Source organism: Stigmatopora argus, chromosome 14, assembly GCF_051989625.1.
Source record: "Stigmatopora argus isolate UIUO_Sarg chromosome 14, RoL_Sarg_1.0, whole genome shotgun sequence".
In the NCBI taxonomy this organism is placed as follows: Eukaryota; Metazoa; Chordata; class Actinopteri; order Syngnathiformes; family Syngnathidae; genus Stigmatopora; species Stigmatopora argus.
Genome location: NC_135400.1, coordinates 12,042,898 through 12,068,998, shown reverse-complemented (window position 1 = coordinate 12,068,998; position 26,101 = coordinate 12,042,898). Strand labels below are relative to the sequence as shown.

The following is a 26,101-nucleotide window of genomic DNA, read 5'->3' as shown; positions in this document are numbered from 1 at the left end:
CTTTTTTCTGAAAAAAATGACATAGTATAGTAAGGCTTTTTTCTGAAAAAAACGACATAGTATAGTAAGGCTTTTTTACTTGAAAAACGACATAGTATAGTAAGGCTTTTTTCTTAAAAAAAACGACATAGTATAGTAAGGCTTTTTTCTTAAAAAAACGACATAGTATAGTAAGGCTTTTTTTCTTTAAAAAACAACATAGTATAGTAAGGATTTTTTTTAAAAAACGACATAGTATAGTAAGGCTTTTTTTTCTTAAAAGACGACATAGTATAGTAAGGCTTTTTTTCTTGAAAAACGACATAGTATAGTAAGGCTTTTTTTCTTTAAAAAATGACATGTTATAGTAGGGCTTTTTTCTTTAAAAAACGACATAGTATGGTAAGGCTTTTTTCTTTTAAAAAACGACATAGTATAGTAAGGCTTTTTTCTTTAAAAAACGACATAGTATAGTAAGGCTTTTTTTCCTTAAAAAACAACATTGTATAGTAAGGCTTTTTTTCTTAAAAAACGACAGTATAGTAAGGCTTTTTTCTTAAAAAACGACAGTATAGTAAGGCTTTTTTTCTTGAAAAACGACATAGTATAGTAAGGCTTTTTTTTCTTAAAAAACAACATAGTATAGTAAGGTTTTTTTTCTTTAAAAAATGACATGTTATAGTAGGGCTTTTTTCTTTAAAAAACGACATAGTATGGTAAGGCTTTTTTCTTTTAAAAAACGACATAGTATAGTAAGGCTTTTTTTCTTAAAAAAACGACATAGTATAGTAAGGCTTTTTTTCTTGAAAAACGACATAGTATAGTAAGGCTTTTTTTTCTTTAAAAAAACGACATAGTATAGTAAAGCTTTTTTTCTGAAAAAAAAAACGACAGTATAGTAAGGCTTTTTTTCTGAAAAAAACGACAGTATAGTAAGGCTTTTTTACTTAAAAAACGACATAGTATAGTAAGGCTTTTTTCTTAAAAAACGACATAGTATAGTAAGGCTTTTTTCTTTAAAAAACGACATAGTATAGTAAGGCTTTTTTTCCTTAAAAAACGACATAGTATAGTAAGGCTTTTTTCTTAAAAAACGACATAGTATAGTAAGGCTTTTTTCTTTAAAAAAATGACATAGTATAGTAAGGCTTTTTTCTTTTAAAAAACGACATAGTATAGTAAGGCTTTTTTTCTTAAAAAACGACATAGTATAGTAAGGCTCTTTTCTTAAAAAACGACATAGTATAGTAAGGCTTTTTTTCTTGAAAAACGACATAGTATAGTAAGGCTTTTTTTCTTGAAAAACGACATAGTATAGTAAGGCTTTTTTTCTGAAAAAAACGACATGTTATAGTAAGGCTTTTTTCTTAAAAAAACGACATAGTATGGTAAGGCTATTTTTCTTAAAAAACGACATAGTATAGTAAGGCTTTTTTTCCCTAAAAAATGACATATTTTAGTAAGGCTTTTTTCTTAAAAAAACGACATAGTATAGTAAGGCTTTTTTTCTTTAAAAAACAACATAGTATAGTAAGGATTTTTTTTTAAAAACGACATAGTATAGTAAGGCTTTTTTTTCTTAAAAGACGACATAGTATAGTAAGGCTTTTTTTCTTGAAAAACGACATAGTATAGTAAGGCTTTTTTTCTTTAAAAAATGACATGTTATAGTAGGGCTTTTTTCTTTAAAAAACGACATAGTATGGTAAGGCTTTTTTCTTTTAAAAAACGACATAGTATAGTAAGGCTTTTTTCTTTAAAAAACGACATAGTATAGTAAGGCTTTTTTTCCTTAAAAAACAACATTGTATAGTAAGGCTTTTTTTCTTAAAAAACGACAGTATAGTAAGGCTTTTTTCTTAAAAAACGACAGTATAGTAAGGCTTTTTTTCTTGAAAAACGACATAGTATAGTAAGGCTTTTTTTTCTTAAAAAACAACATAGTATAGTAAGGTTTTTTTTCTTTAAAAAATGACATGTTATAGTAGGGCTTTTTTCTTTAAAAAACGACATAGTATGGTAAGGCTTTTTTCTTTTAAAAAACGACATAGTATAGTAAGGCTTTTTTTCTTTAAAAAACGACATAGTATAGTAAGGCTTTTTTTTCTTGAAAAAATGACATAGTATAGTAAGGCTTTTTTCTGAAAAAAACGACATAGTATAATAAGGCTTTTTTACTTGAAAAACAACATATTATAGTAAGGCTTTTTTTCATTAAAAAAAACGACATAGTATAGTAAGGCTTTAAAAAAAAAACGACATAGTATAGTAAGGCTTTTTTCTTAAAAAACGACATAGTATAGTAAGGCTTTTTTTTCTTGAAAAAACGACATAGTATAGTAAGGCTTTTTTTTCTTGAAAAACGACATAGTATAGTAAGGCTTTTTTTTCTTTAAAAAACGACATAGTATAGTAAGGCTTTTTTTTCTTGAAAAAATGACATAGTATAGTAAGGCTTTTTTCTGAAGAAAACGACATAGTATAGTAAGGCTTTTTTACTTGAAAAACGACATATTATAGTAAGGCTTTTTTTTCATTAAAAAAACGACATAGTATAGTAAGGCTTTAAAAAAAACGACATAGTATAGTAAGGCTTTTTTTTTTTAAAAAACGACATAGTATAGTAAGGCTTTTTTTCTGAAAAAAAAACGACATAGTATAGTAAGGCTTTTTTACTTAAAAAACGACATATTATAGTAAGGCTTTTTTTCTCTTGAAAAACGACATAGTATAGTAAGGCTTTTTTTCTGAAAAAAACGACATAGTATAGTAAGGCTTTTTTACTTAAAAAACGACATAGTATAGTAAGGCTTTTTTTCTTGAAAAACGACATAGTATAGTAAGGCTTTTTTTCTTGAAAAACGACATAGTATAGTAAGGCTTTTTTTCTTGAAAAACGACATAGTATAGTAAGGCTTTTTTTTCTTTAAAAAAGGACATAGTATAGTAAGGCTTTTTTACTTAAAAAACGACATAGTATAGTAAGGCTTTTTTCTTGAAAAACGACATAGTATAGTAAGGCTTTTTTTTCTTTAAAAAACGACATAGTATAGTAAGGCTTTTTTTTCTGAAAAAAACGACATAGTATAGTAAGGCTTTTTTTTCTTAAAAGACGACATAGTATAGTAAGGCTTTTTTTCTTGAAAAACGACATAGTATAGTAAGGCTTTTTTTCTGAAAAAAACGACATAGTATAGTAAGGCTTTTTTTCTGAAAAAAACGACATAGTATAGTAAGGCTTTTTTTCTGAAAAAAACGACATAGTATAGTAAGGCTTTTTTACTTAAAAAACGACATAGTATAGTAAGGCTTTTTTTCTTGAAAAACGACATAGTATAGTAAGGCTTTTTTTCTTGAAAATCGACATAGTATAGTAAGGCTTTTTTTCTTGAAAAACGACATAGTATAGTAAGGCTTTTTTTTCTTTAAAAAAGGACATAGTATAGTAAGGCTTTTTTACTTAAAAAACGACATAGTATAGTAAGGCTTTTTTTCTTGAAAAACGACATAGTATAGTAAGGCTTTTTTTCTTGAAAAACGACATAGTATAGTAAGGCTTTTTTTTCTTTAAAAAAGGACATAGTATAGTAAGGCTTTTTTACTTAAAAAACGACATAGTATAGTAAGGCTTTTTTTCTTGAAAAACGACATAGTATAGTAAGGCTTTTTTTTCTTTAAAAAACGACATAGTATAGTAAGGCTTTTTTTTCTGAAAAAAACGACATAGTATAGTAAGGCTTTTTTTTCTTAAAAGACGACATAGTATAGTAAGGCTTTTTTTCTTGAAAAACGACATAGTATAGTAAGGCTTTTTTTCTGAAAAAAACGACATAGTATAGTAAGGCTTTTTTTCTGAAAAAAACGACATAGTATAGTAAGGCTTTTTTTCTGAAAAAAACGACATAGTATAGTAAGGCTTTTTTACTTAAAAAACGACATAGTATAGTAAGGCTTTTTTTCTTGAAAAACGACATAGCATAGTAAGGCTTTTTTTCTTGAAAATCGATATAGTATAGTAAGGCTTTTTTTCTTGAAAAACGACATAGTATAGTAAGGCTTTTTTTTCTTTAAAAAAGGACATAGTATAGTAAGGCTTTTTTACTTAAAAAACGACATAGTATAGTAAGGCTTTTTTTCTTGAAAAACGACATAGTATAGTAAGGCTTTTTTTTCTTTAAAAAACGACATAGTATAGTAAGGCTTTTTTTTTCTGAAAAAAACGACATAGTATAGTAAGGCTTTTTTTTCTTAAAAGACGACATAGTATAGTAAGGCTTTTTTTCTTGAAAAACGACATAGTATAGTAAGGCTTTTTTTCTTTAAAAAATGACATGTTATAGTAGGGCTTTTTTCTTTAAAAAACGACATAGTATAGTAAGGCTTTTTTACTTAAAAAACGACATAGTATAGTAAGGCTTTTTTTCTTTAAAAAACGACATAGTATAGTAAGGCTTTTTTTCTTTAATAAGCGACATAGTATAATAAGGCTTTTTTCTTAAAAAAACGACATAGTATAGTCAGGCTTTTTTCTGAAAAAAATGACATAGTATAGTAAGGCTTTTTTCTGAAAAAAACGACATAGTATAGTAAGGCTTTTTTACTTGAAAAACGACATAGTATAGTAAGGCTTTTTTCTTAAAAAAAACGACATAGTATAGTAAGGCTTTTTTCTTAAAAAAACGACATAGTATAGTAAGGCTTTTTTTCTTTAAAAAACAACATAGTATAGTAAGGATTTTTTTTAAAAAACGACATAGTATAGTAAGGCTTTTTTTTCTTAAAAGACGACATAGTATAGTAAGGCTTTTTTTCTTGAAAAACGACATAGTATAGTAAGGCTTTTTTTCTTTAAAAAATGACATGTTATAGTAGGGCTTTTTTCTTTAAAAAACGACATAGTATGGTAAGGCTTTTTTCTTTTAAAAAACGACATAGTATAGTAAGGCTTTTTTCTTTAAAAAACGACATAGTATAGTAAGGCTTTTTTTCCTTAAAAAACAACATTGTATAGTAAGGCTTTTTTTCTTAAAAAACGACAGTATAGTAAGGCTTTTTTCTTAAAAAACGACAGTATAGTAAGGCTTTTTTTCTTGAAAAACGACATAGTATAGTAAGGCTTTTTTTTCTTAAAAAACAACATAGTATAGTAAGGTTTTTTTTCTTTAAAAAATGACATGTTATAGTAGGGCTTTTTTCTTTAAAAAACGACATAGTATGGTAAGGCTTTTTTCTTTTAAAAAACGACATAGTATAGTAAGGCTTTTTTTCTTTAAAAAACGACATAGTATAGTAAGGCTTTTTTTTCTTGAAAAAATGACATAGTATAGTAAGGCTTTTTTCTGAAAAAAACGACATAGTATAATAAGGCTTTTTTACTTGAAAAACAACATATTATAGTAAGGCTTTTTTTCATTAAAAAAAACGACATAGTATAGTAAGGCTTTAAAAAAAAAACGACATAGTATAGTAAGGCTTTTTTTTCTTAAAAGACGACATAGTATAGTAAGGCTTTTTTCTTAAAAAACGACATAGTATAGTAAGGCTTTTTTTTCTTGAAAAAACGACATAGTATAGTAAGGCTTTTTTTTCTTGAAAAACGACATAGTATAGTAAGGCTTTTTTTTCTTTAAAAAACGACATAGTATAGTAAGGCTTTTTTTTCTTGAAAAAATGACATAGTATAGTAAGGCTTTTTTCTGAAGAAAACGACATAGTATAGTAAGGCTTTTTTACTTGAAAAACGACATATTATAGTAAGGCTTTTTTTTCATTAAAAAAAACGACATAGTATAGTAAGGCTTTAAAAAAAACGACATAGTATAGTAAGGCTTTTTTTTTTTAAAAAACGACATAGTATAGTAAGGCTTTTTTTCTGAAAAAAAAACGACATAGTATAGTAAGGCTTTTTTACTTAAAAAACGACATATTATAGTAAGGCTTTTTTTCTCTTGAAAAACGACATAGTATAGTAAGGCTTTTTTTCTGAAAAAAACGACATAGTATAGTAAGGCTTTTTTACTTAAAAAACGACATAGTATAGTAAGGCTTTTTTTTCTGAAAAAAACGACATAGTATAGTAAGGCTTTTTTTTCTTAAAAGACGACATAGTATAGTAAGGCTTTTTTTCTTGAAAAACGACATAGTATAGTAAGGCTTTTTTTCTGAAAAAAACGACATAGTATAGTAAGGCTTTTTTTCTGAAAAAAACGACATAGTATAGTAAGGCTTTTTTTCTGAAAAAAACGACATAGTATAGTAAGGCTTTTTTACTTAAAAAACGACATAGTATAGTAAGGCTTTTTTTCTTGAAAAACGACATAGTATAGTAAGGCTTTTTTTCTTGAAAATCGACATAGTATAGTAAGGCTTTTTTTCTTGAAAAACGACATAGTATAGTAAGGCTTTTTTTTCTTTAAAAAAGGACATAGTATAGTAAGGCTTTTTTACTTAAAAAACGACATAGTATAGTAAGGCTTTTTTTCTTGAAAAACGACATAGTATAGTAAGGCTTTTTTTCTTGAAAAACGACATAGTATAGTAAGGCTTTTTTTTCTTTAAAAAAGGACATAGTATAGTAAGGCTTTTTTACTTAAAAAACGACATAGTATAGTAAGGCTTTTTTTCTTGAAAAACGACATAGTATAGTAAGGCTTTTTTTTCTTTAAAAAACGACATAGTATAGTAAGGCTTTTTTTTCTGAAAAAAACGACATAGTATAGTAAGGCTTTTTTTTCTTAAAAGACGACATAGTATAGTAAGGCTTTTTTTCTTGAAAAACGACATAGTATAGTAAGGCTTTTTTTCTGAAAAAAACGACATAGTATAGTAAGGCTTTTTTTCTGAAAAAAACGACATAGTATAGTAAGGCTTTTTTTCTGAAAAAAACGACATAGTATAGTAAGGCTTTTTTACTTAAAAAACGACATAGTATAGTAAGGCTTTTTTTCTTGAAAAACGACATAGCATAGTAAGGCTTTTTTTCTTGAAAATCGATATAGTATAGTAAGGCTTTTTTTCTTGAAAAACGACATAGTATAGTAAGGCTTTTTTTTCTTTAAAAAAGGACATAGTATAGTAAGGCTTTTTTACTTAAAAAACGACATAGTATAGTAAGGCTTTTTTTCTTGAAAAACGACATAGTATAGTAAGGCTTTTTTTTCTTTAAAAAACGACATAGTATAGTAAGGCTTTTTTTTTCTGAAAAAAACGACATAGTATAGTAAGGCTTTTTTTTCTTAAAAGACGACATAGTATAGTAAGGCTTTTTTTCTTGAAAAACGACATAGTATAGTAAGGCTTTTTTTCTTTAAAAAATGACGTTATAGTAGGGCTTTTTTCTTTAAAAAACGACATAGTATAGTAAGGCTTTTTTACTTAAAAAACGACATAGTATAGTAAGGCTTTTTTTCTTTAAAAAACGACATAGTATAGTAAGGCTTTTTTTTCTTTAAAAAACGACATAGTATAGTAAGGCTTTTTTTCTTTAATAAGCGACATAGTATAATAAGGCTTTTTTCTTAAAAAAACGACATAGTATAGTCAGGCTTTTTTCTGAAAAAAATGACATAGTATAGTAAGGCTTTTTTCTGAAAAAAACGACATAGTATAGTAAGGCTTTTTTACTTGAAAAACGACATAGTATAGTAAGGCTTTTTTCTTAAAAAAAACGACATAGTATAGTAAGGCTTTTTTCTTAAAAAAACGACATAGTATAGTAAGGCTTTTTTTCTTTAAAAAACAACATAGTATAGTAAGGATTTTTTTTAAAAAACGACATAGTATAGTAAGGCTTTTTTTTCTTAAAAGACGACATAGTATAGTAAGGCTTTTTTTCTTGAAAAACGACATAGTATAGTAAGGCTTTTTTTCTTTAAAAAATGACATGTTATAGTAGGGCTTTTTTCTTTAAAAAACGACATAGTATGGTAAGGCTTTTTTCTTTTAAAAAACGACATAGTATAGTAAGGCTTTTTTCTTTAAAAAACGACATAGTATAGTAAGGCTTTTTTTCCTTAAAAAACAACATTGTATAGTAAGGCTTTTTTTCTTAAAAAACGACAGTATAGTAAGGCTTTTTTCTTAAAAAACGACAGTATAGTAAGGCTTTTTTTCTTGAAAAACGACATAGTATAGTAAGGCTTTTTTTTCTTAAAAAACAACATAGTATAGTAAGGTTTTTTTTCTTTAAAAAATGACATGTTATAGTAGGGCTTTTTTCTTTAAAAAACGACATAGTATGGTAAGGCTTTTTTCTTTTAAAAAACGACATAGTATAGTAAGGCTTTTTTTCTTAAAAAAACGACATAGTATAGTAAGGCTTTTTTTCTTGAAAAACGACATAGTATAGTAAGGCTTTTTTTTCTTTAAAAAAACGACATAGTATAGTAAAGCTTTTTTTCTGAAAAAAAAAACGACAGTATAGTAAGGCTTTTTTTCTGAAAAAAACGACAGTATAGTAAGGCTTTTTTACTTAAAAAACGACATAGTATAGTAAGGCTTTTTTCTTAAAAAACGACATAGTATAGTAAGGCTTTTTTCTTTAAAAAACGACATAGTATAGTAAGGCTTTTTTTCCTTAAAAAACGACATAGTATAGTAAGGCTTTTTTCTTAAAAAACGACATAGTATAGTAAGGCTTTTTTCTTTAAAAAAATGACATAGTATAGTAAGGCTTTTTTCTTTTAAAAAACGACATAGTATAGTAAGGCTTTTTTTCTTAAAAAACGACATAGTATAGTAAGGCTCTTTTCTTAAAAAACGACATAGTATAGTAAGGCTTTTTTTCTTGAAAAACGACATAGTATAGTAAGGCTTTTTTTCTTGAAAAACGACATAGTATAGTAAGGCTTTTTTTCTGAAAAAAACGACATGTTATAGTAAGGCTTTTTTCTTAAAAAAACGACATAGTATGGTAAGGCTATTTTTCTTAAAAAACGACATAGTATAGTAAGGCTTTTTTTCCCTAAAAAATGACATATTTTAGTAAGGCTTTTTTCTTAAAAAAACGACATAGTATAGTAAGGCTTTTTTTCTTTAAAAAACAACATAGTATAGTAAGGATTTTTTTTTAAAAACGACATAGTATAGTAAGGCTTTTTTTTCTTAAAAGACGACATAGTATAGTAAGGCTTTTTTTCTTGAAAAACGACATAGTATAGTAAGGCTTTTTTTCTTTAAAAAATGACATGTTATAGTAGGGCTTTTTTCTTTAAAAAACGACATAGTATGGTAAGGCTTTTTTCTTTTAAAAAACGACATAGTATAGTAAGGCTTTTTTCTTTAAAAAACGACATAGTATAGTAAGGCTTTTTTTCCTTAAAAAACAACATTGTATAGTAAGGCTTTTTTTCTTAAAAAACGACAGTATAGTAAGGCTTTTTTCTTAAAAAACGACAGTATAGTAAGGCTTTTTTTCTTGAAAAACGACATAGTATAGTAAGGCTTTTTTTTCTTAAAAAACAACATAGTATAGTAAGGTTTTTTTTCTTTAAAAAATGACATGTTATAGTAGGGCTTTTTTCTTTAAAAAACGACATAGTATGGTAAGGCTTTTTTCTTTTAAAAAACGACATAGTATAGTAAGGCTTTTTTTCTTTAAAAAACGACATAGTATAGTAAGGCTTTTTTTTCTTGAAAAAATGACATAGTATAGTAAGGCTTTTTTCTGAAAAAAACGACATAGTATAATAAGGCTTTTTTACTTGAAAAACAACATATTATAGTAAGGCTTTTTTTCATTAAAAAAAACGACATAGTATAGTAAGGCTTTAAAAAAAAAACGACATAGTATAGTAAGGCTTTTTTCTTAAAAAACGACATAGTATAGTAAGGCTTTTTTTTCTTGAAAAAACGACATAGTATAGTAAGGCTTTTTTTTCTTGAAAAACGACATAGTATAGTAAGGCTTTTTTTTCTTTAAAAAACGACATAGTATAGTAAGGCTTTTTTTTCTTGAAAAAATGACATAGTATAGTAAGGCTTTTTTCTGAAGAAAACGACATAGTATAGTAAGGCTTTTTTACTTGAAAAACGACATATTATAGTAAGGCTTTTTTTTCATTAAAAAAAACGACATAGTATAGTAAGGCTTTAAAAAAAACGACATAGTATAGTAAGGCTTTTTTTTTTTAAAAAACGACATAGTATAGTAAGGCTTTTTTTCTGAAAAAAAAACGACATAGTATAGTAAGGCTTTTTTACTTAAAAAACGACATATTATAGTAAGGCTTTTTTTCTCTTGAAAAACGACATAGTATAGTAAGGCTTTTTTTCTGAAAAAAACGACATAGTATAGTAAGGCTTTTTTACTTAAAAAACGACATAGTATAGTAAGGCTTTTTTTCTTGAAAAACGACATAGTATAGTAAGGCTTTTTTTCTTGAAAAACGACATAGTATAGTAAGGCTTTTTTTCTTGAAAAACGACATAGTATAGTAAGGCTTTTTTTTCTTTAAAAAAGGACATAGTATAGTAAGGCTTTTTTACTTAAAAAACGACATAGTATAGTAAGGCTTTTTTCTTGAAAAACGACATAGTATAGTAAGGCTTTTTTTTCTTTAAAAAACGACATAGTATAGTAAGGCTTTTTTTTCTGAAAAAAACGACATAGTATAGTAAGGCTTTTTTTTCTTAAAAGACGACATAGTATAGTAAGGCTTTTTTTCTTGAAAAACGACATAGTATAGTAAGGCTTTTTTTCTGAAAAAAACGACATAGTATAGTAAGGCTTTTTTTCTGAAAAAAACGACATAGTATAGTAAGGCTTTTTTTCTGAAAAAAACGACATAGTATAGTAAGGCTTTTTTACTTAAAAAACGACATAGTATAGTAAGGCTTTTTTTCTTGAAAAACGACATAGTATAGTAAGGCTTTTTTTCTTGAAAATCGACATAGTATAGTAAGGCTTTTTTTCTTGAAAAACGACATAGTATAGTAAGGCTTTTTTTTCTTTAAAAAAGGACATAGTATAGTAAGGCTTTTTTACTTAAAAAACGACATAGTATAGTAAGGCTTTTTTTCTTGAAAAACGACATAGTATAGTAAGGCTTTTTTTCTTGAAAAACGACATAGTATAGTAAGGCTTTTTTTTCTTTAAAAAAGGACATAGTATAGTAAGGCTTTTTTACTTAAAAAACGACATAGTATAGTAAGGCTTTTTTTCTTGAAAAACGACATAGTATAGTAAGGCTTTTTTTTCTTTAAAAAACGACATAGTATAGTAAGGCTTTTTTTTCTGAAAAAAACGACATAGTATAGTAAGGCTTTTTTTTCTTAAAAGACGACATAGTATAGTAAGGCTTTTTTTCTTGAAAAACGACATAGTATAGTAAGGCTTTTTTTCTGAAAAAAACGACATAGTATAGTAAGGCTTTTTTTCTGAAAAAAACGACATAGTATAGTAAGGCTTTTTTTCTGAAAAAAAACGACATAGTATAGTAAGGCTTTTTTACTTAAAAAACGACATAGTATAGTAAGGCTTTTTTTCTTGAAAAACGACATAGCATAGTAAGGCTTTTTTTCTTGAAAATCGATATAGTATAGTAAGGCTTTTTTTCTTGAAAAACGACATAGTATAGTAAGGCTTTTTTTTCTTTAAAAAAGGACATAGTATAGTAAGGCTTTTTTACTTAAAAAACGACATAGTATAGTAAGGCTTTTTTTCTTGAAAAACGACATAGTATAGTAAGGCTTTTTTTTCTTTAAAAAACGACATAGTATAGTAAGGCTTTTTTTTTCTGAAAAAAACGACATAGTATAGTAAGGCTTTTTTTTCTTAAAAGACGACATAGTATAGTAAGGCTTTTTTTCTTGAAAAACGACATAGTATAGTAAGGCTTTTTTTCTTTAAAAAATGACATGTTATAGTAGGGCTTTTTTCTTTAAAAAACGACATAGTATAGTAAGGCTTTTTTACTTAAAAAACGACATAGTATAGTAAGGCTTTTTTTCTTTAAAAAACGACATAGTATAGTAAGGCTTTTTTTTCTTTAAAAAACGACATAGTATAGTAAGGCTTTTTTTCTTTAATAAGCGACATAGTATAATAAGGCTTTTTTCTTAAAAAAACGACATAGTATAGTCAGGCTTTTTTCTGAAAAAAATGACATAGTATAGTAAGGCTTTTTTCTGAAAAAAACGACATAGTATAGTAAGGCTTTTTTACTTGAAAAACGACATAGTATAGTAAGGCTTTTTTCTTAAAAAAAACGACATAGTATAGTAAGGCTTTTTTCTTAAAAAAACGACATAGTATAGTAAGGCTTTTTTTCTTTAAAAAACAACATAGTATAGTAAGGATTTTTTTTAAAAAACGACATAGTATAGTAAGGCTTTTTTTTCTTAAAAGACGACATAGTATAGTAAGGCTTTTTTTCTTGAAAAACGACATAGTATAGTAAGGCTTTTTTTCTTTAAAAAATGACATGTTATAGTAGGGCTTTTTTCTTTAAAAAACGACATAGTATGGTAAGGCTTTTTTCTTTTAAAAAACGACATAGTATAGTAAGGCTTTTTTCTTTAAAAAACGACATAGTATAGTAAGGCTTTTTTTCCTTAAAAAACAACATTGTATAGTAAGGCTTTTTTTCTTAAAAAACGACAGTATAGTAAGGCTTTTTTCTTAAAAAACGACAGTATAGTAAGGCTTTTTTTCTTGAAAAACGACATAGTATAGTAAGGCTTTTTTTTCTTAAAAAACAACATAGTATAGTAAGGTTTTTTTTCTTTAAAAAATGACATGTTATAGTAGGGCTTTTTTCTTTAAAAAACGACATAGTATGGTAAGGCTTTTTTCTTTTAAAAAACGACATAGTATAGTAAGGCTTTTTTTCTTAAAAAAACGACATAGTATAGTAAGGCTTTTTTTCTTGAAAAACGACATAGTATAGTAAGGCTTTTTTTTCTTTAAAAAAACGACATAGTATAGTAAAGCTTTTTTTCTGAAAAAAAAAACGACAGTATAGTAAGGCTTTTTTTCTGAAAAAAACGACAGTATAGTAAGGCTTTTTTACTTAAAAAACGACATAGTATAGTAAGGCTTTTTTCTTAAAAAACGACATAGTATAGTAAGGCTTTTTTCTTTAAAAAACGACATAGTATAGTAAGGCTTTTTTTCCTTAAAAAACGACATAGTATAGTAAGGCTTTTTTCTTAAAAAACGACATAGTATAGTAAGGCTTTTTTCTTTAAAAAAATGACATAGTATAGTAAGGCTTTTTTCTTTTAAAAAACGACATAGTATAGTAAGGCTTTTTTTCTTAAAAAACGACATAGTATAGTAAGGCTCTTTTCTTAAAAAACGACATAGTATAGTAAGGCTTTTTTTCTTGAAAAACGACATAGTATAGTAAGGCTTTTTTTCTTGAAAAACGACATAGTATAGTAAGGCTTTTTTTCTGAAAAAAACGACATGTTATAGTAAGGCTTTTTTCTTAAAAAAACGACATAGTATGGTAAGGCTATTTTTCTTAAAAAACGACATAGTATAGTAAGGCTTTTTTTCCCTAAAAAATGACATATTTTAGTAAGGCTTTTTTCCTAAAAAACGACAGTGTAGTAAGGCTTTTTTCTTTAAAAAACTACATAGTATATTAAGGCTTTTTTTTGTTTAAAAAAACGACATAGTATAGTAAGGCTTTTTTCTGAAAAAAAACAACATAGTATAGTAAGGCTTTTTTTCTTGAAAAACGACATAGTATAGTAAGGCTTTTTTCTGAAAAAAAACCAACATAGTATAGTAAGGCTTTTTTTCCTTGAAAAACGACATAGTATAGTAAGGCTTTTTTTCTTAAAAAAACGATATAGTATAGGAAGGCTTTTTTTCTTAAAAGTGGAACATGTATAGTAAGGTTTTTTTTAAATAAAAAAGAGACCATGCATAGTAAGGCTTTTATTGATTATAAAATTACCATGTATAGTAAAGCTTTTATCCTTAAAAATAATACAAAACTTCAAATTCCAGAGTCCTATCACAATGAGTTTGAAATTGATAAAAATAACAGCAGTAATTGGGCCACGTGGCGTAGGGGTTAATTTGCCCGTCTGTGGTGTGGGGTCCAATTCCCACTGGTGGTGGCAAGATTGTGAGCATGTCTGTTTTAGATTGGTAGGAGACAAAAATATAATACATAATAAATATTCCTTCATTCATCTTCCATACAGTGACCATTCGCTGTTACAATCGTACAGCAACCAGCAGGAATTGAATCCACACCTACCTGCACCAAAGTCCAGCGAGGGAACCTCTACGCCAAGAGGTGGCACACCACAATGCAATGGGTAGACAATACTTTAAGCTCCAGCATTTCCTTTCACAATGAGGCTGAAATTGATAAAAACAACAGAAGAAATAGGGCCAGCTCGTGGTGTAGAGGTGCACTCGCTCGACTGCGGTGTGGGTAGGTGTGGGTTCAATTCCCGCTGGTGGCTGCAAGATTGTGACAATGTCTGTCAACAGTCACCGTTTTGGGTCCAGTCCTTTCAAGCATCTGTGGCAAGGAAGAAGAAAGTAATATTTTAGAGTGTTAGGACTATAAAATCTATTACATAACAAATATTTATTCATCTTCCACTCTCACAATCACATCACCACCAGCAGGAATCGAACTCACTCCTACCTGCACCAAAGCCCAGTGAGGGAACCTCTACGCCAAGAGGTGGCACACCACAATGCAATGAGTAGATGATACTTCAGACGCCAGAGTTTCCTGTCGCAATCGGGTTGAAATTGGTAAAAACAACAAAAGCAATAGGGCCGCCTCGTGGTGTAGGGGTTCACTCACCTGACTGCGGTGCGGGCAGGCTTGGGTTCAATTCCCGCTGGTGTTGGCGGCAAGATTGTGGGAGCGTTTACCTGTAGAGTCTCTTCAACTTAGGGTGACATGGAAAAAGAAAGTGCCTTTTTAGAGTAAAATAAGTTTAAAATCTATTACATAATAAAGATTAATTCATTCATCTTCCATACCACAACCATACTCACCAGCAGGAATGGAACCCGTACCAAAGTCATCACAAGGCGGTCCACCAAAATGCATCGAGTCGACAATACTTCAAACGCCAGAGTTTCCTATCGCAGAGGTTGAAAAGAGTGATATAAATATTCAAATTGACAGATTTAACCATTATTGTATGAATGAATCCCATTGGAATTGGGAAATCTCCCCCAAATTTACTTTCTACTCATCAAAATGCTATCTTCCAATACATTTTATCACTAGCATGATCATATTCTCAAGGTGGTCATTGTCAAAAGCCTTCTTCCTCCTCCTCCACCTCTTCCTCTCCCATTGCATAATTTGCAGAATGTCACTTCAGGACCAGGTGAAGGTTCAGCCGGAAGTGACAATGCACATGCCCAAAAATGGAGTTGGGGGCACCGGTGATGTCATCACAAAGTGTGGCAGGGTGCCAAAACAACTCGCACTCACACACGCCATTTCATTGAAATGACATTTTGCTTTACATTGTGTGTATTAAAAAAAAAACCTACTCCACATCATGTCACGATAGACTTTAGAATTCGAGTAGACGATAGTGTGAGGATGTGTGTGTGTGTGTGTGTGCGTCAGTTTGCACACTCGGATGGCTGCATTATATAAGGCAGCCCAAGCGAGCGCCGCTGGCTTTTTAGATCATGCCGTGTCTGAGCTCCCATCATGCACCACTCGGCCGGCTGAGCGACAAGAAGAGGAGGAGGAGGAAGAGGAGGAAGACTCAAGCGCAAAGAGGCGCTTGGTTATGCAAGAAAGCTTTTGGACAATCAATACTAGCTCGTGTTAAACGGCAAGCGCGGCTAGAAGTCAAGTCGTAAAAAATCACGTCATAGCACAATTTAGGTCTTGTGACGGTGGCATCAGGTCAAATGGGGGAAAAAAAAACGGCATACGAGCACATTTATGCATGTAAAATAAGGCGCTTTTAGACATTTTATCCACAAGTAGGTCGAATGGAAAAAAAAAAAAAGATGTCTCATTGGCTATGGGATATGAAGTTTTATGTATTTTGAAATAAATGGTTTAGTTTAGTTCAAAATGTCTTAATAATTAAACATGTCATGCCAGATCTGATTTCAAATGATGTCTTAAAAATATGAAATGTTAAATTCTTTACAGTAACCTGACAGTCTTGAGGTTCATTTACTGATGTCCTCTTATAAAACATTATATAATTTGGTTAACTATCATCACATCTTAGAAATTCTCACATGCAAAAATGGGTTTAAAAAGGGGGGTTAAAAATGTGGTCTTATTTTACATCAGCAAAAAGTCCCAAGTCCATGAAAGAAATGACACCATAAACCTTTTAAAAATAAGCCCAAATGATTGACGCCAAGTGTATCCGGTCGGTAACCCTAACGAGTGTATTTTTTCATGGACGTTGGCGCTGGCACGAGTTCATCTGAGACTATCCGCCACTATTGACGAGTGCGGCGGGAGGGGTTGAATGGCCCCCACCCCGGGGCCCACAAACAGACTGGACCCTGGCCTCAACTGCCCGCATAAAATCGACGGGCGGGTCTGGGTCTGGCTTTGGCTTTGGACACGCACGCACGCACGCAGTGGGCCGGGACGGGGCGGGGAAGGGCGTGTGCGCTATGATACGCTAACAGGGGCTCGGTCGCCTAGGTAACGGATGGCCTGCAGACACCAGCCAGCAAATTAAAAGCTAATCTTTTTTTCTGCGCCCAAATGATTGATGGCGGTAGCCAATCAGTTAAATAAATGACATTATTTAGAGCTATGGGAATAAGTTATGGTTTTTGTTATGCTAAAAACCAAAAGCTAACTATATTTTGGAGTATTTTCTGGCATTTTATTTTTGGTGCTAATTTGAAAGCTTTATTTTTGAACACATTTTTAGATTATAAGTTAACATTGGGTTCTCTAGGTCTTGGTGGACAGGATAACTCAAGTGAGAATAAAGGGATTGTTCAAACTTTGTAATATGAAACAGAAGAGGCCATCAAATACGTTTTGGGATTTTAATAAGGGTTTAACGTGACAAAAATGTTATTAGGTTAAAGGGGGAAAAGGTCAACGGTCACTGAGTTTAGCATTAGTTTGAAATAATTTTCCATTTGGATCAAATTTTCCCCAAAACTATTTTTTTATGACCAGTGTCAAAGTGATTAAGTATTTCCACGTTTTTAGGGAGCGAGCGAGAAAGAGAAAACGATGAATTTAGAGTCTAATGAGGTTGTAGCGCGGCCCAGTGTTTTTTGGCTCTGTGACGAGTGTCTGGCGAGCTTCCCCCATATCATGCTCATAATTGTCCAAATGAAGGCAGGACGGCAAAATAATCATCTAGTTCATCTCCCAAACAGATGCGCCGCCTGTTTTTTCCCCCAATCAATTTGAACTTGGAGGGCTTGCCACCAAACGATTACGTTTCAGTGCGCTCTCCATGTAAATGACCCTTTCCAATCTTTCCCGCCTCCATTCTAGAAAGTTGCGAGTACTTACGTACGGGGGAATTGTTTTCATGCAGGCGCAGTGCGGGCGTCCAGCATCTTCCCCATCCTCAGCGTCATCCTGCTCTTCATGGCAGGCCTGTGCATCGCCGCCAGTGAGTTCTACAGGGCCAGACACAACATCATCCTCAGCGCCGGGATCCTCTTCGTGTCCGCAGGTCCGTTTGCTACTTCCCACTCAAAAGCCGACATGTACTTCTTTAAGGTGCCCCTGCTGGTGAAAAATACAAAAAGTATTTAGCCAGGTTTAAAAGCACTGCTGTTAATACATTGGCTGCCATTGACAACCCATGTTGACATTTTGAGGGTTGACCCAAGTTATGATTTGGTTATAGATTTTTTTTGTATTTAATTCACTTTATTTACAACTATTTTTAGGGGGGGTACTGTTAATGGCAACCAAAGAGTTCATGAATATACATTTACTACGGATTTTTATCTCTGTGCAAGAATTACCATTGAAAAAAGGACACTATTACAAAGGCAATACAAGACTTTGCCCTAAACTGGTTGCCAGTCAACGGTTGGGCGCACACAGCGACAGACAACCTTCTCCCAATCACCAATCTATTCCCTCCCTCTGGTCATCGCAGGTTTGAGCAACATCATCGGTATCATCGTGTACATATCAGCCAACGCGGGCGACCCGTCCAAGAGCGACTCCAAGAAGAACTCGTACTCGTACGGCTGGTCCTTCTACTTCGGGGCGCTGTCCTTCATCATGGCCGAGATGGTGGGCGTCCTGGCCGTCCACATGTTCATCGACCGCCACCGGCAGCTGCGGATGGGGACCCAAGCCGCCGCCGAGTACCTCCGGGGCTCCACGTCGGTGCGGACCCCCAGCTACCGCTATCGCTACCGGCGCCGCTCGCGTTCCTCGTCCCGCTCCACGGATCCGTCGCGGTCGCGAGACGCCTCGCCGCTGGGCCTCAAGGCCTTCGGGACGCTGCCCTCCACCGAGATCTCCATGTACACGCTACCGCGCAACACCCTCAAGTCGGGGGCGCCCGCCAATGCCGCCAACTACAACTCGGAGAGGGACCACAACTTCCTGCAGGTGCACAACTGCATTCAGAAGGACGCCAAAGACTCCACGCACGCCAATGCGGCCGCCAACCGGCGCACCACCCCCGTATGAGGGAACGCCACCCCCCGCCCTCCGAGCCCTTTTTCTGCATGACTCAGGAGCGGTCGGCGCCGTCCAGACCCACGCTTCCTTTATTTTTGGACTTTTGCATTCAAACTGTGAATTGTTACAGCTCAGCCTGTGACCTCTAGTAAAACTACCACGAATATGAAAATCTATATATAACTTTTATAACGATTCATAAGAACAATCAAGAGATACCGATTACTGAAGCAAAAAAAAAAGTCTATACACGATAAGAAAGTGCTTTCGGTAACTCTTTTAGAAGTCTAGAATAATAAAATATTAAGTTATTTGGATAGAGCAACAAAAAAGAAAGAGCCAGAAAATCCAAAAATGAAGTGCATGCCATTTAACTGCAGAGAACTTACGTTTTAGGGCTCTATTTTTGTGAATGCCGCATCTGAAAGACAAAAAATATATTGTAGTCATTGGTGGTTATCAACAGTTTATTTAATAATGACAATTATGTTAGCATAGTCACACCACAGTGAAAGGAAATGAGAGGAGACACTGATTTGTCAGCGAATGGAGTCATTCATGATCGGCACTTAGCGTGAAAATAGAGTCCTCTACCAGAAGAAACGCCTTCTATAATTTCATGTGTATTTTTTAATTTATTTATTTTTGCTTTTGTGAGCCGAGCCAAACCAAACAAAACATTTTATAAACAATAGTTTAAAGACAAACCACATGTAACATCTCTTGTTTGGAAAAGCTCACGCAGCCTTAGCCATTTTTGTGTGTGTGTTTCAAAGGGAAACTCTTGAAAAAGGTGCCAAAAGCCAGCGATCCTTCTACTTGGATGCATCAACAAGTCCTGATGAATAAATACCAACCCCGAGGGGAACAAGCAACCTTGTGTCTGTTGTCTTGTGTCTCTTGGGCAAAATTTGCTTTTGATGCTAACGTGCTGCATGCTAATACTGGCCATAATCTAACCGGGAAATAAAAAATACTTAATTGCCTTCTGATGAGTAGTACTAGTGTTAAAAAGACGAATTCTTTAGCTCCCGGACAAATAGCAGGTTGAGATTGGACGGACACTTTGAAGGGCAGGATTAGTTTGGGGTAGTGGGGTGCTAAAGAAGGGGGTTGCAGGGGTCATTGTTTGGGGCGGATAAGTTAGTGAAGACTTCTGGGTAGGGCTGACAGTGTGTTTCTTTGGGTGTGGTAACAATAATCGGAAGGGGTAGGATTTGGAAGAATGGGGGTTTGCAGGGGGAAAAAATTGAGGGTTGGGCTACCAAGTGAAGACTAATGTGTAAGGGAGTCAAAATTTGCAGCACTGCATGATATGGCTATGGCAAGGGGATTTTGGGGTCGTCGAGAATGTGTGGGCTCACCTTGTAGAAGACTTGGCTAGACTCAGGAGGCACTTGGGACCGAAGATGGGTCACTAGAGTGGCAAGCTAGTCAGGGAAGACCGCCAACTCAAGGGGTAATAAAAGGTTCCTGGTCCAATGAGGATCTCCCCATTCTCTTCCGGCAGTGAATGTGAAGTACATAAAGACACGGGAAGTTACATAAGCTGACATGAAATTGACCTTTGTGTGACTTTAGCGTGTTGTGGAAAACGAGTAATGTCAAGCACCCACCGGAGCTTGGGTGGGGGGCGGTGCGGAACGGGGCCTCCCGGATGTAGCTGGTGGATACTAGCATGTTTGCGTTAATGCGTGTCATCTTTGTCCAGGCTCAGGGGCTGGCGACGTTTGCGCTGACAACACATGCTGACTGGGCTCACCTCAGGTTCTTCGTGGTGAAGGGTCACTAAGAGTTGAAAGGGAATGGAAGAGAGAACACACATGGGGTTGGATTAAGTGTGTAAACAGTGACTCACTGGCTGCCATTGACCGTGACAGACGTCTAGGGTTTTTAGAACCAGGAAGGCGAGCGTTGAATGCGCTGCCATCTGCTGGTCACAAAGTGTTTTGCGAAAAGGGTTGGGGCACATCATTTCCAGCAAGGGCAGCACACGCAAGCAAATAGAATTTCATTATTTGCAAGATGGCACAGCAGGCATTTTGAATATTTTAACTATTCTCTACTTTGCAGAAATCATTTGTAATTTTAAATCGTTGGCGTTACCATCCAATTCCTTTTAACATGAAGAACTGGGTGAAGATTGGGTGTCTATTGTGTCAATGGTAGCCAATGAGGTATTTGTCTTGAACATTTTTTTCATTTTTTATGTCATGTCAAGTGTTTAAGGACCCATTAAATAAAAGAAAGACATTTCAATCAGTTCTGTTTTCCTTTTTTTTTTTTATTAAACTCTGGAGACATTACAGGCAAAACAGAGCTGATCAACTTTAGGCAGTGTCCTCCTTGATGAGGCGGTCCTTCTTGAGGGGACCCTGTTAACATAAAAAAAGAAGAAGTTATTTTTGATCATATAAAAAGAATGCATTTATATAGTTGGTGTTTCTAGAGAGTGAACAGGGAGCAAGCACAAGAGTAGGCGCTACTCCCTTGCCTGACTCACTGAATCTTAATTTGGCACTAGAATGGAACCAGTGTTCCCACGGTAGGGGGAACCAGGTTACGAAGAGTGCGTCCAACTTGCCAAAAGGAGCGAGGCCGAGGCTTACCATGAAGGCCTTCTTTTCCTCCGCGGTCTGGAAACGACCATGACCGAACTTGGATGTGGTGTCGATGAACTTCAGATCGATCTTCTCCAAAGCACGACGGCTTGTCTGGACCAGGAGAGACTGGGGGGGGCAAAGCCAAAAACAGTACATTTAAAAACTGATCTTCATGTCCGCTTTCTTGGCGTTTTTTTTTTGCTCACCTTGCGAAGGGTCAGAACTCTCTTCTTGGTTCCAACCACACAACCTTTGACCATAACAAAGTCGTTGGTGACGTCACCATAGTGGACAAAACCACCCTGTTCAAATTCAATTTTGTTAATAACAGAATATCCAACTGTTTTTTTTTTTTTTTTTAAGTCTCACCAGAGGGTTGATGCTCTTGTTGGACAGATCGTACTCGGTGGAGGCGTTGTTCTTAACCAGCTTGCCGTCCTTCTGGTGGAAACCCTGGCCGATCTTGTAGATCTTAAAAAACAACAGAGTTGTCAGGAAAGAACACTTCAGGAAGAGAAATGAAGTAAAGGTGTGTTTGCCTACCTTCTTGTTGATCTCCGTTCTGTGGTGGTAGCCCTTCTGACCGGCGCGGGCCACCGAGAAGGCCACACGGGCCGGATGCCAGGCGCCGATGCAAGCAACCTTGCGCAGGCCACGATGGGTCTTGCGGGGAAGCTTCTTGGTGTGCCAACGGCTTGTCACACCTGCGAACAAAAGTTGCATCAAAACGACTGTCGAACAACAAGTGACCAAGACGCCAACAACCCATTGACCTCAGTTAATAAAATAAAATCTAATGGAAATCATTTTTTTTTAAAACTGCAAATATTGAACAGTCACCTTTGTATCCATGACCCTTGGTGACCCCAATGACGTCAATCATTTCATCCTGGGTGAAAACGTTGGCGATGGGGATGGCCTGCTCCAGCTTCTCACGGGCCCAGTCCACCTTGTCGGACACGGTGCCTCCATTAAGCTGCACCTCCATCAAGTGGGACTTCTTCTGCTTCAAGGGCAGGAGTCGCATCTGCCGCAACACAAAGAGCGAGGCGGTGAGCCAGGAGGCCATTTTAAACAGGCGCCTGGCTTGCGTTCAACCGGGTCTCAGAAGGAAGGCAGCTGGAAAACACTCTTCACTGGAATAATCAGGCGCCATGCCTGACGCGGAGTTCCATTCTCTCATCACCGACGACACGCACACAAAGCCCGGAAGCCAAACGTCGCGCTTTGGAACTGACCTGCGTGTGAGCGATGATGCGAATGATATGGCAGTACTTCTTCATGGCAGCAAAGTCCTTCTCGAGCTGCTTCTTGCCTTCCTCATCCTGCCACTTCTTGCTATACTTGGTGAAGGCCTTCTTTTTGGACTTGTACCTGGGACGACAACGCGGTTGGCGACAGGCCCCTCATGACCACAGGGGTCAGCGGAAGGACACGGTGCCGGGGATTGTGGCTCGTGGCTAAGGCTTCTAAGCAGAACTTTCCACCAGCCAGAGGAGCCCGGAGGCGGGAGCCACCGTTAATGTTAGAATCGCTCAGGGAAAACAAGATCTCCGCTGGGCTGCTAACGTCTGCATGGGAGCCTAGTGCTTCTCAAGTCGTTGGCTGCCATTGGGGGCAATCGAGAACCGCATCTCAGATCTAAAAATGACCCATTTTAGATCGGCCACACAGTAACTTTGATTTTATGACCACTTACACTAGGGAAGGAATGACTTTCCTACAGTTTAATGGTTTTAATGCAGCAGTTTAATAAATTGACTGCAGTATAGACATACTACCCGTTTCGATAGGTTTAAATCAACTACAAAATACTTTAATTTAGACAATTAAAAATTAGAAACACTGCAGTTTATATTAAGACAAAATAATCAAAAGCATTTTCTAGTTGCTGTGACTTTTGACCCCTCATTAACTAGCCTGTAATTTTGGATTAAATAGGCGCAAGGATTGTAGTCAATGGCAGCTATGTCAATTGAGAAGCACTGCCCATCAAGTCTGGAGTAGGAAGCTCACCAGTTCTTGTAAAAGCGCCGTTTGCACTCGTCGCTAACGTGCTCGGCAAACACCGTCTTGAGGGAGCGCATGCCGCGGGGGGTGTCGACGTAGCCCACCACGCCGACCACAATCATGGGAGGAGTCTCCACAATGGTGACGGCCTCCACTACTTCTTTCTTGTTCACCTCTGTAGGGTGCACAATCTGTCATATTTCTTGCAAAAACTAGGCAAAAATGTCCCTTGAAAGGGTGTGCTCAGGAAATTGACACTCAGCAGGGACGTTAAGGGTCCATTCTGTCCGCCCGTCAAATAGCTTCATCACATGCATTCTTTAGTAATTTTAAGATAGTTAAGTTAATCAACTCACTTGATCCAGGTCGGTCCACCTCGCGGACGATGTGAGTCATGCCGGCCTTGTAGCCCAAGAATGCGGTCAAGTGGACGGGCTTGCTCGGGTCGTCTTTGGGGAAGCTCTTGGCCTTACCCCGGTGACGACGACTTCTCTTGCGGGGCAAGAACCCCAGCGAGCCGTGGCGCGGAGCCGAAAATTTTCGGTGAGACTAAGATAAAAAAAAAAGGGACCTTTTGAAATTCCTTGATAACGAGGTAGCCGTTAGCATTGGCGGCTCAAATGCTAGCGGTGCGCCACGATGCTAACATAATTAACTAGAAAATATTTTTAAACCGTAAACTCAACACTTTCCTTGGCTGTAGCCATTAAACAAAATACAACGTGCAAGAAAGTTTATATTATTGTTTACTTTTAAATAATTTAAGTGAACAGAGTCAGGCATGTTAGGCCACGATGACTGTTTCTCACATGCTTCAAGTACAAAAATATCCATTGACAAGATAATTCATTCTAGTACTCAAATTTGGTGAAAATGCCCTCGTGAAGCTTTGAAAAGTTGGAGGAGAAAGCGATGTCAACGATATCGCACGGATTGACATTTTCAGGCAGGGCGGACTGACGAATTTCACTCACCATCTCGTCTCGTGTCCAAATGAAAGAGAACGTCGAATTCACTGACTAGCGGATATATTCCAATGCAACTATCGCGAGACTAAAAGCGGCTTTACTGAACAAGCCCCACCTTTCGCATTGTGTCGGAAGTGTATTTACATATAATGACCACACGGCGTCGCTGCTTTCAGATTTTTAAACCAGATTGAAAAAAAAGTCAGGACAGGGTTTTAGTACTCGGCTCACTGCTCTGTCATTGGTCCAATTGCCGTCACGTGGGTCTACGAACGCCATGTTGTTAGCCTGAGTGTCACTTTCCAGCTTTATTTAGCGTTTTAAAGTGGGAAAATGGTTTGTTGTGTGGCTGTAGGCTGTTCCACTCGTTTCAAACAAGGCGTGCGGATGCATCGTTTCCCGAGAAACCCAGAAAGACGACGCTTGTGGGAAATCAAAGTCAAACGAGTGGGCTGGAAAGCTCACAACAACACTTTTCTCTGTGACGTAAGTATACATACAGTGAGTAGTTCGAAGTGCTACTGTAGACACGTGGGCGGAAACGTCTAATGGGCTGCCATTGACGGTGATAAACGTCCAATCCATTTGAATTGGGAGGGTCGGCAAATTGATTGGACGTCTACTTGTGTCACGGCTGAAAGATTTTAACAGTCACTGTAATGGACATCTATCATTGTCAATGGCTCTGAAAGTGTTAAAATGTGAGTTGGTTTGTTTATTGTGGTACGACTTATAGATTTTTGTGCATTCGTTAGCTATAAGTTATTGTGTGACGCTACATTTTGTCAAATGATGAATTGCTGTATTAGTGATACTTTATAAAATTCAGTTATGAATACATGCAGTGTTAAGAGCTGAACTAAATCCCTGTAAATTAACATTCCAGAAACATTTTGATGATTCGCAACGAGAGTTGAACCATCCTGAAAGACCATTGAAATGGAGTGCCGTGCCCAATATTTTTGCTCACAGCAAGCAAGTCACACCAAGGCCGACTAGAAAACCAAGATCCCTGCGGGTTTCTACCAAATTCTGGAATGAGCTTGACCATCCGTATGCTCATAAAAATCATCCAAATAGTGGTACGGCACATGTTTTGCTTCCAGGTTGGTATTTCTTTTTTTGCATCTTAAAACCTTGATTACTTGACAGTTTGAAGGTGAGCCAAATGTGAGCTTTCACTGAACAGGTATTATCGGAGTGAATTCGCCTACAAATAAAGATGAGTAATGAGGCCATCTAGCGGCTGTATAACAATTACCACACAGTGACATAAATTCACTCCTTTCCATCCCCCCAGATGTCAACATAAATGGAATCATAGAAGTGAAAGTACAATCTCCAGATGCCATCTGTCCCGCAGCCGTCGTTGCGATAGATCCTTATGAGCAAATTCACAAACTGGAAATTCAAAACCTCCTCTTACAAAGGAAGATTCGGCATGAGCAACGCTTAAGAAGAACCATGGCAAATGAGCGCATGGTCATGCAGAAGAAAATGATGAAGCTTTTCAACACTGACCAGATAAAGAATATGAGCAAGTCATCACGTTCCTTCAAGTGGTCCAGAGATTCGTACAGAAAAGCGTTAAGACTCAGAAACGCGTGTGGCAAAACAGGTTACCAGGAACTTTTACGCCAAAGTTTTCCGCTACCTTCTCTTTGTTCTCTGCGACGGAAGGAAGTTGTGGCTTTGGAAGTGGACATTTTACAGGAGACTATGGCGACATCCACTAATGACAACCAAAAAGTTTGGGATGGAACGTCAATCGATGGTGCGAGTCAAAATGTTACTCTACCTGAAACACCAACACTCGTCTACATTGTCTCTTAACTCAATTGCTTCCATTGATGGCAATAGACACCTACTCCTCTCCCTCATTTTCACACTAAATTAAAAAACAAACAAAGATTGTCTCAATGATTGTGATTTTTTTTTTCCCTTG

The 26,101-nt window shown here is 35.0% G+C and overlaps 2 protein-coding genes, 2 long non-coding RNA genes and 1 other non-coding gene across 9 annotated transcripts in view; 2 read left to right on the top strand and 3 right to left on the bottom strand.

Moving 5' to 3' along the window:
• cacng2a (calcium channel, voltage-dependent, gamma subunit 2a) overlaps positions 1-19,450 on the top strand; it is a 43,478-nt gene extending 24,028 nt beyond the window's left edge. Inside the window, exons 3-4 of the mRNA XM_077618566.1 lie at positions 17,464-17,604; positions 18,040-19,450. Coding sequence (XP_077474692.1) covers positions 17,464-17,604; positions 18,040-18,584 — 686 coding nt within the window. The 3' untranslated portion in view covers positions 18,585-19,450. The remainder of the gene's footprint in view (positions 1-17,463; positions 17,605-18,039) is intronic.
• LOC144088246 (uncharacterized) lies at positions 13,853-20,522 on the bottom strand. 5 transcript variants are annotated; one of them, XR_013304836.1, is made up of 8 exons: positions 20,192-20,522; positions 19,940-20,075; positions 18,965-18,996; positions 17,439-17,660; positions 14,957-15,043; positions 14,760-14,847; positions 14,595-14,684; positions 13,853-14,465 (listed from the first exon to the last, which is right to left on the bottom strand). It is a non-coding gene; the product is annotated as an uncharacterized LOC144088246 (long non-coding RNA). The 5 variants fall into 5 exon arrangements; XR_013304833.1 differs by having other exon boundaries at positions 19,940-20,522; XR_013304834.1 differs by having other exon boundaries at positions 17,443-17,660; positions 19,940-20,522.
• A 294-nt stretch (positions 20,523-20,816) lies between these two features.
• Positions 20,817-24,330, bottom strand: rpl3 (ribosomal protein L3). The gene is made up of 10 exons (XM_077618560.1): positions 24,163-24,330; positions 23,545-23,737; positions 23,195-23,363; positions 22,417-22,552; positions 22,019-22,205; positions 21,722-21,882; positions 21,548-21,649; positions 21,385-21,480; positions 21,185-21,304; positions 20,817-20,950 (listed from the first exon to the last, which is right to left on the bottom strand). The coding sequence occupies exons 1-10, from the start codon at positions 24,163-24,165 to the stop codon at positions 20,906-20,908; spliced, it is 1,212 nt and encodes a 403-aa protein (XP_077474686.1). The 5' UTR covers positions 24,166-24,330; the 3' UTR covers positions 20,817-20,905.
• LOC144089185 (small nucleolar RNA U83B) lies at positions 22,276-22,370 on the bottom strand. Its single transcript, XR_013305038.1, has one exon. It is a non-coding gene; the product is annotated as a small nucleolar RNA U83B (small nucleolar RNA).
• A 32-nt stretch (positions 24,331-24,362) lies between the features above and the next one.
• On the top strand, positions 24,363-26,076 carry LOC144088247 (uncharacterized). Its single transcript, XR_013304838.1, has 3 exons — positions 24,363-24,642; positions 25,043-25,262; positions 25,457-26,076. It is a non-coding gene; the product is annotated as an uncharacterized LOC144088247 (long non-coding RNA).
• The last annotated feature ends 25 nt before the right edge of the window (positions 26,077-26,101 follow it).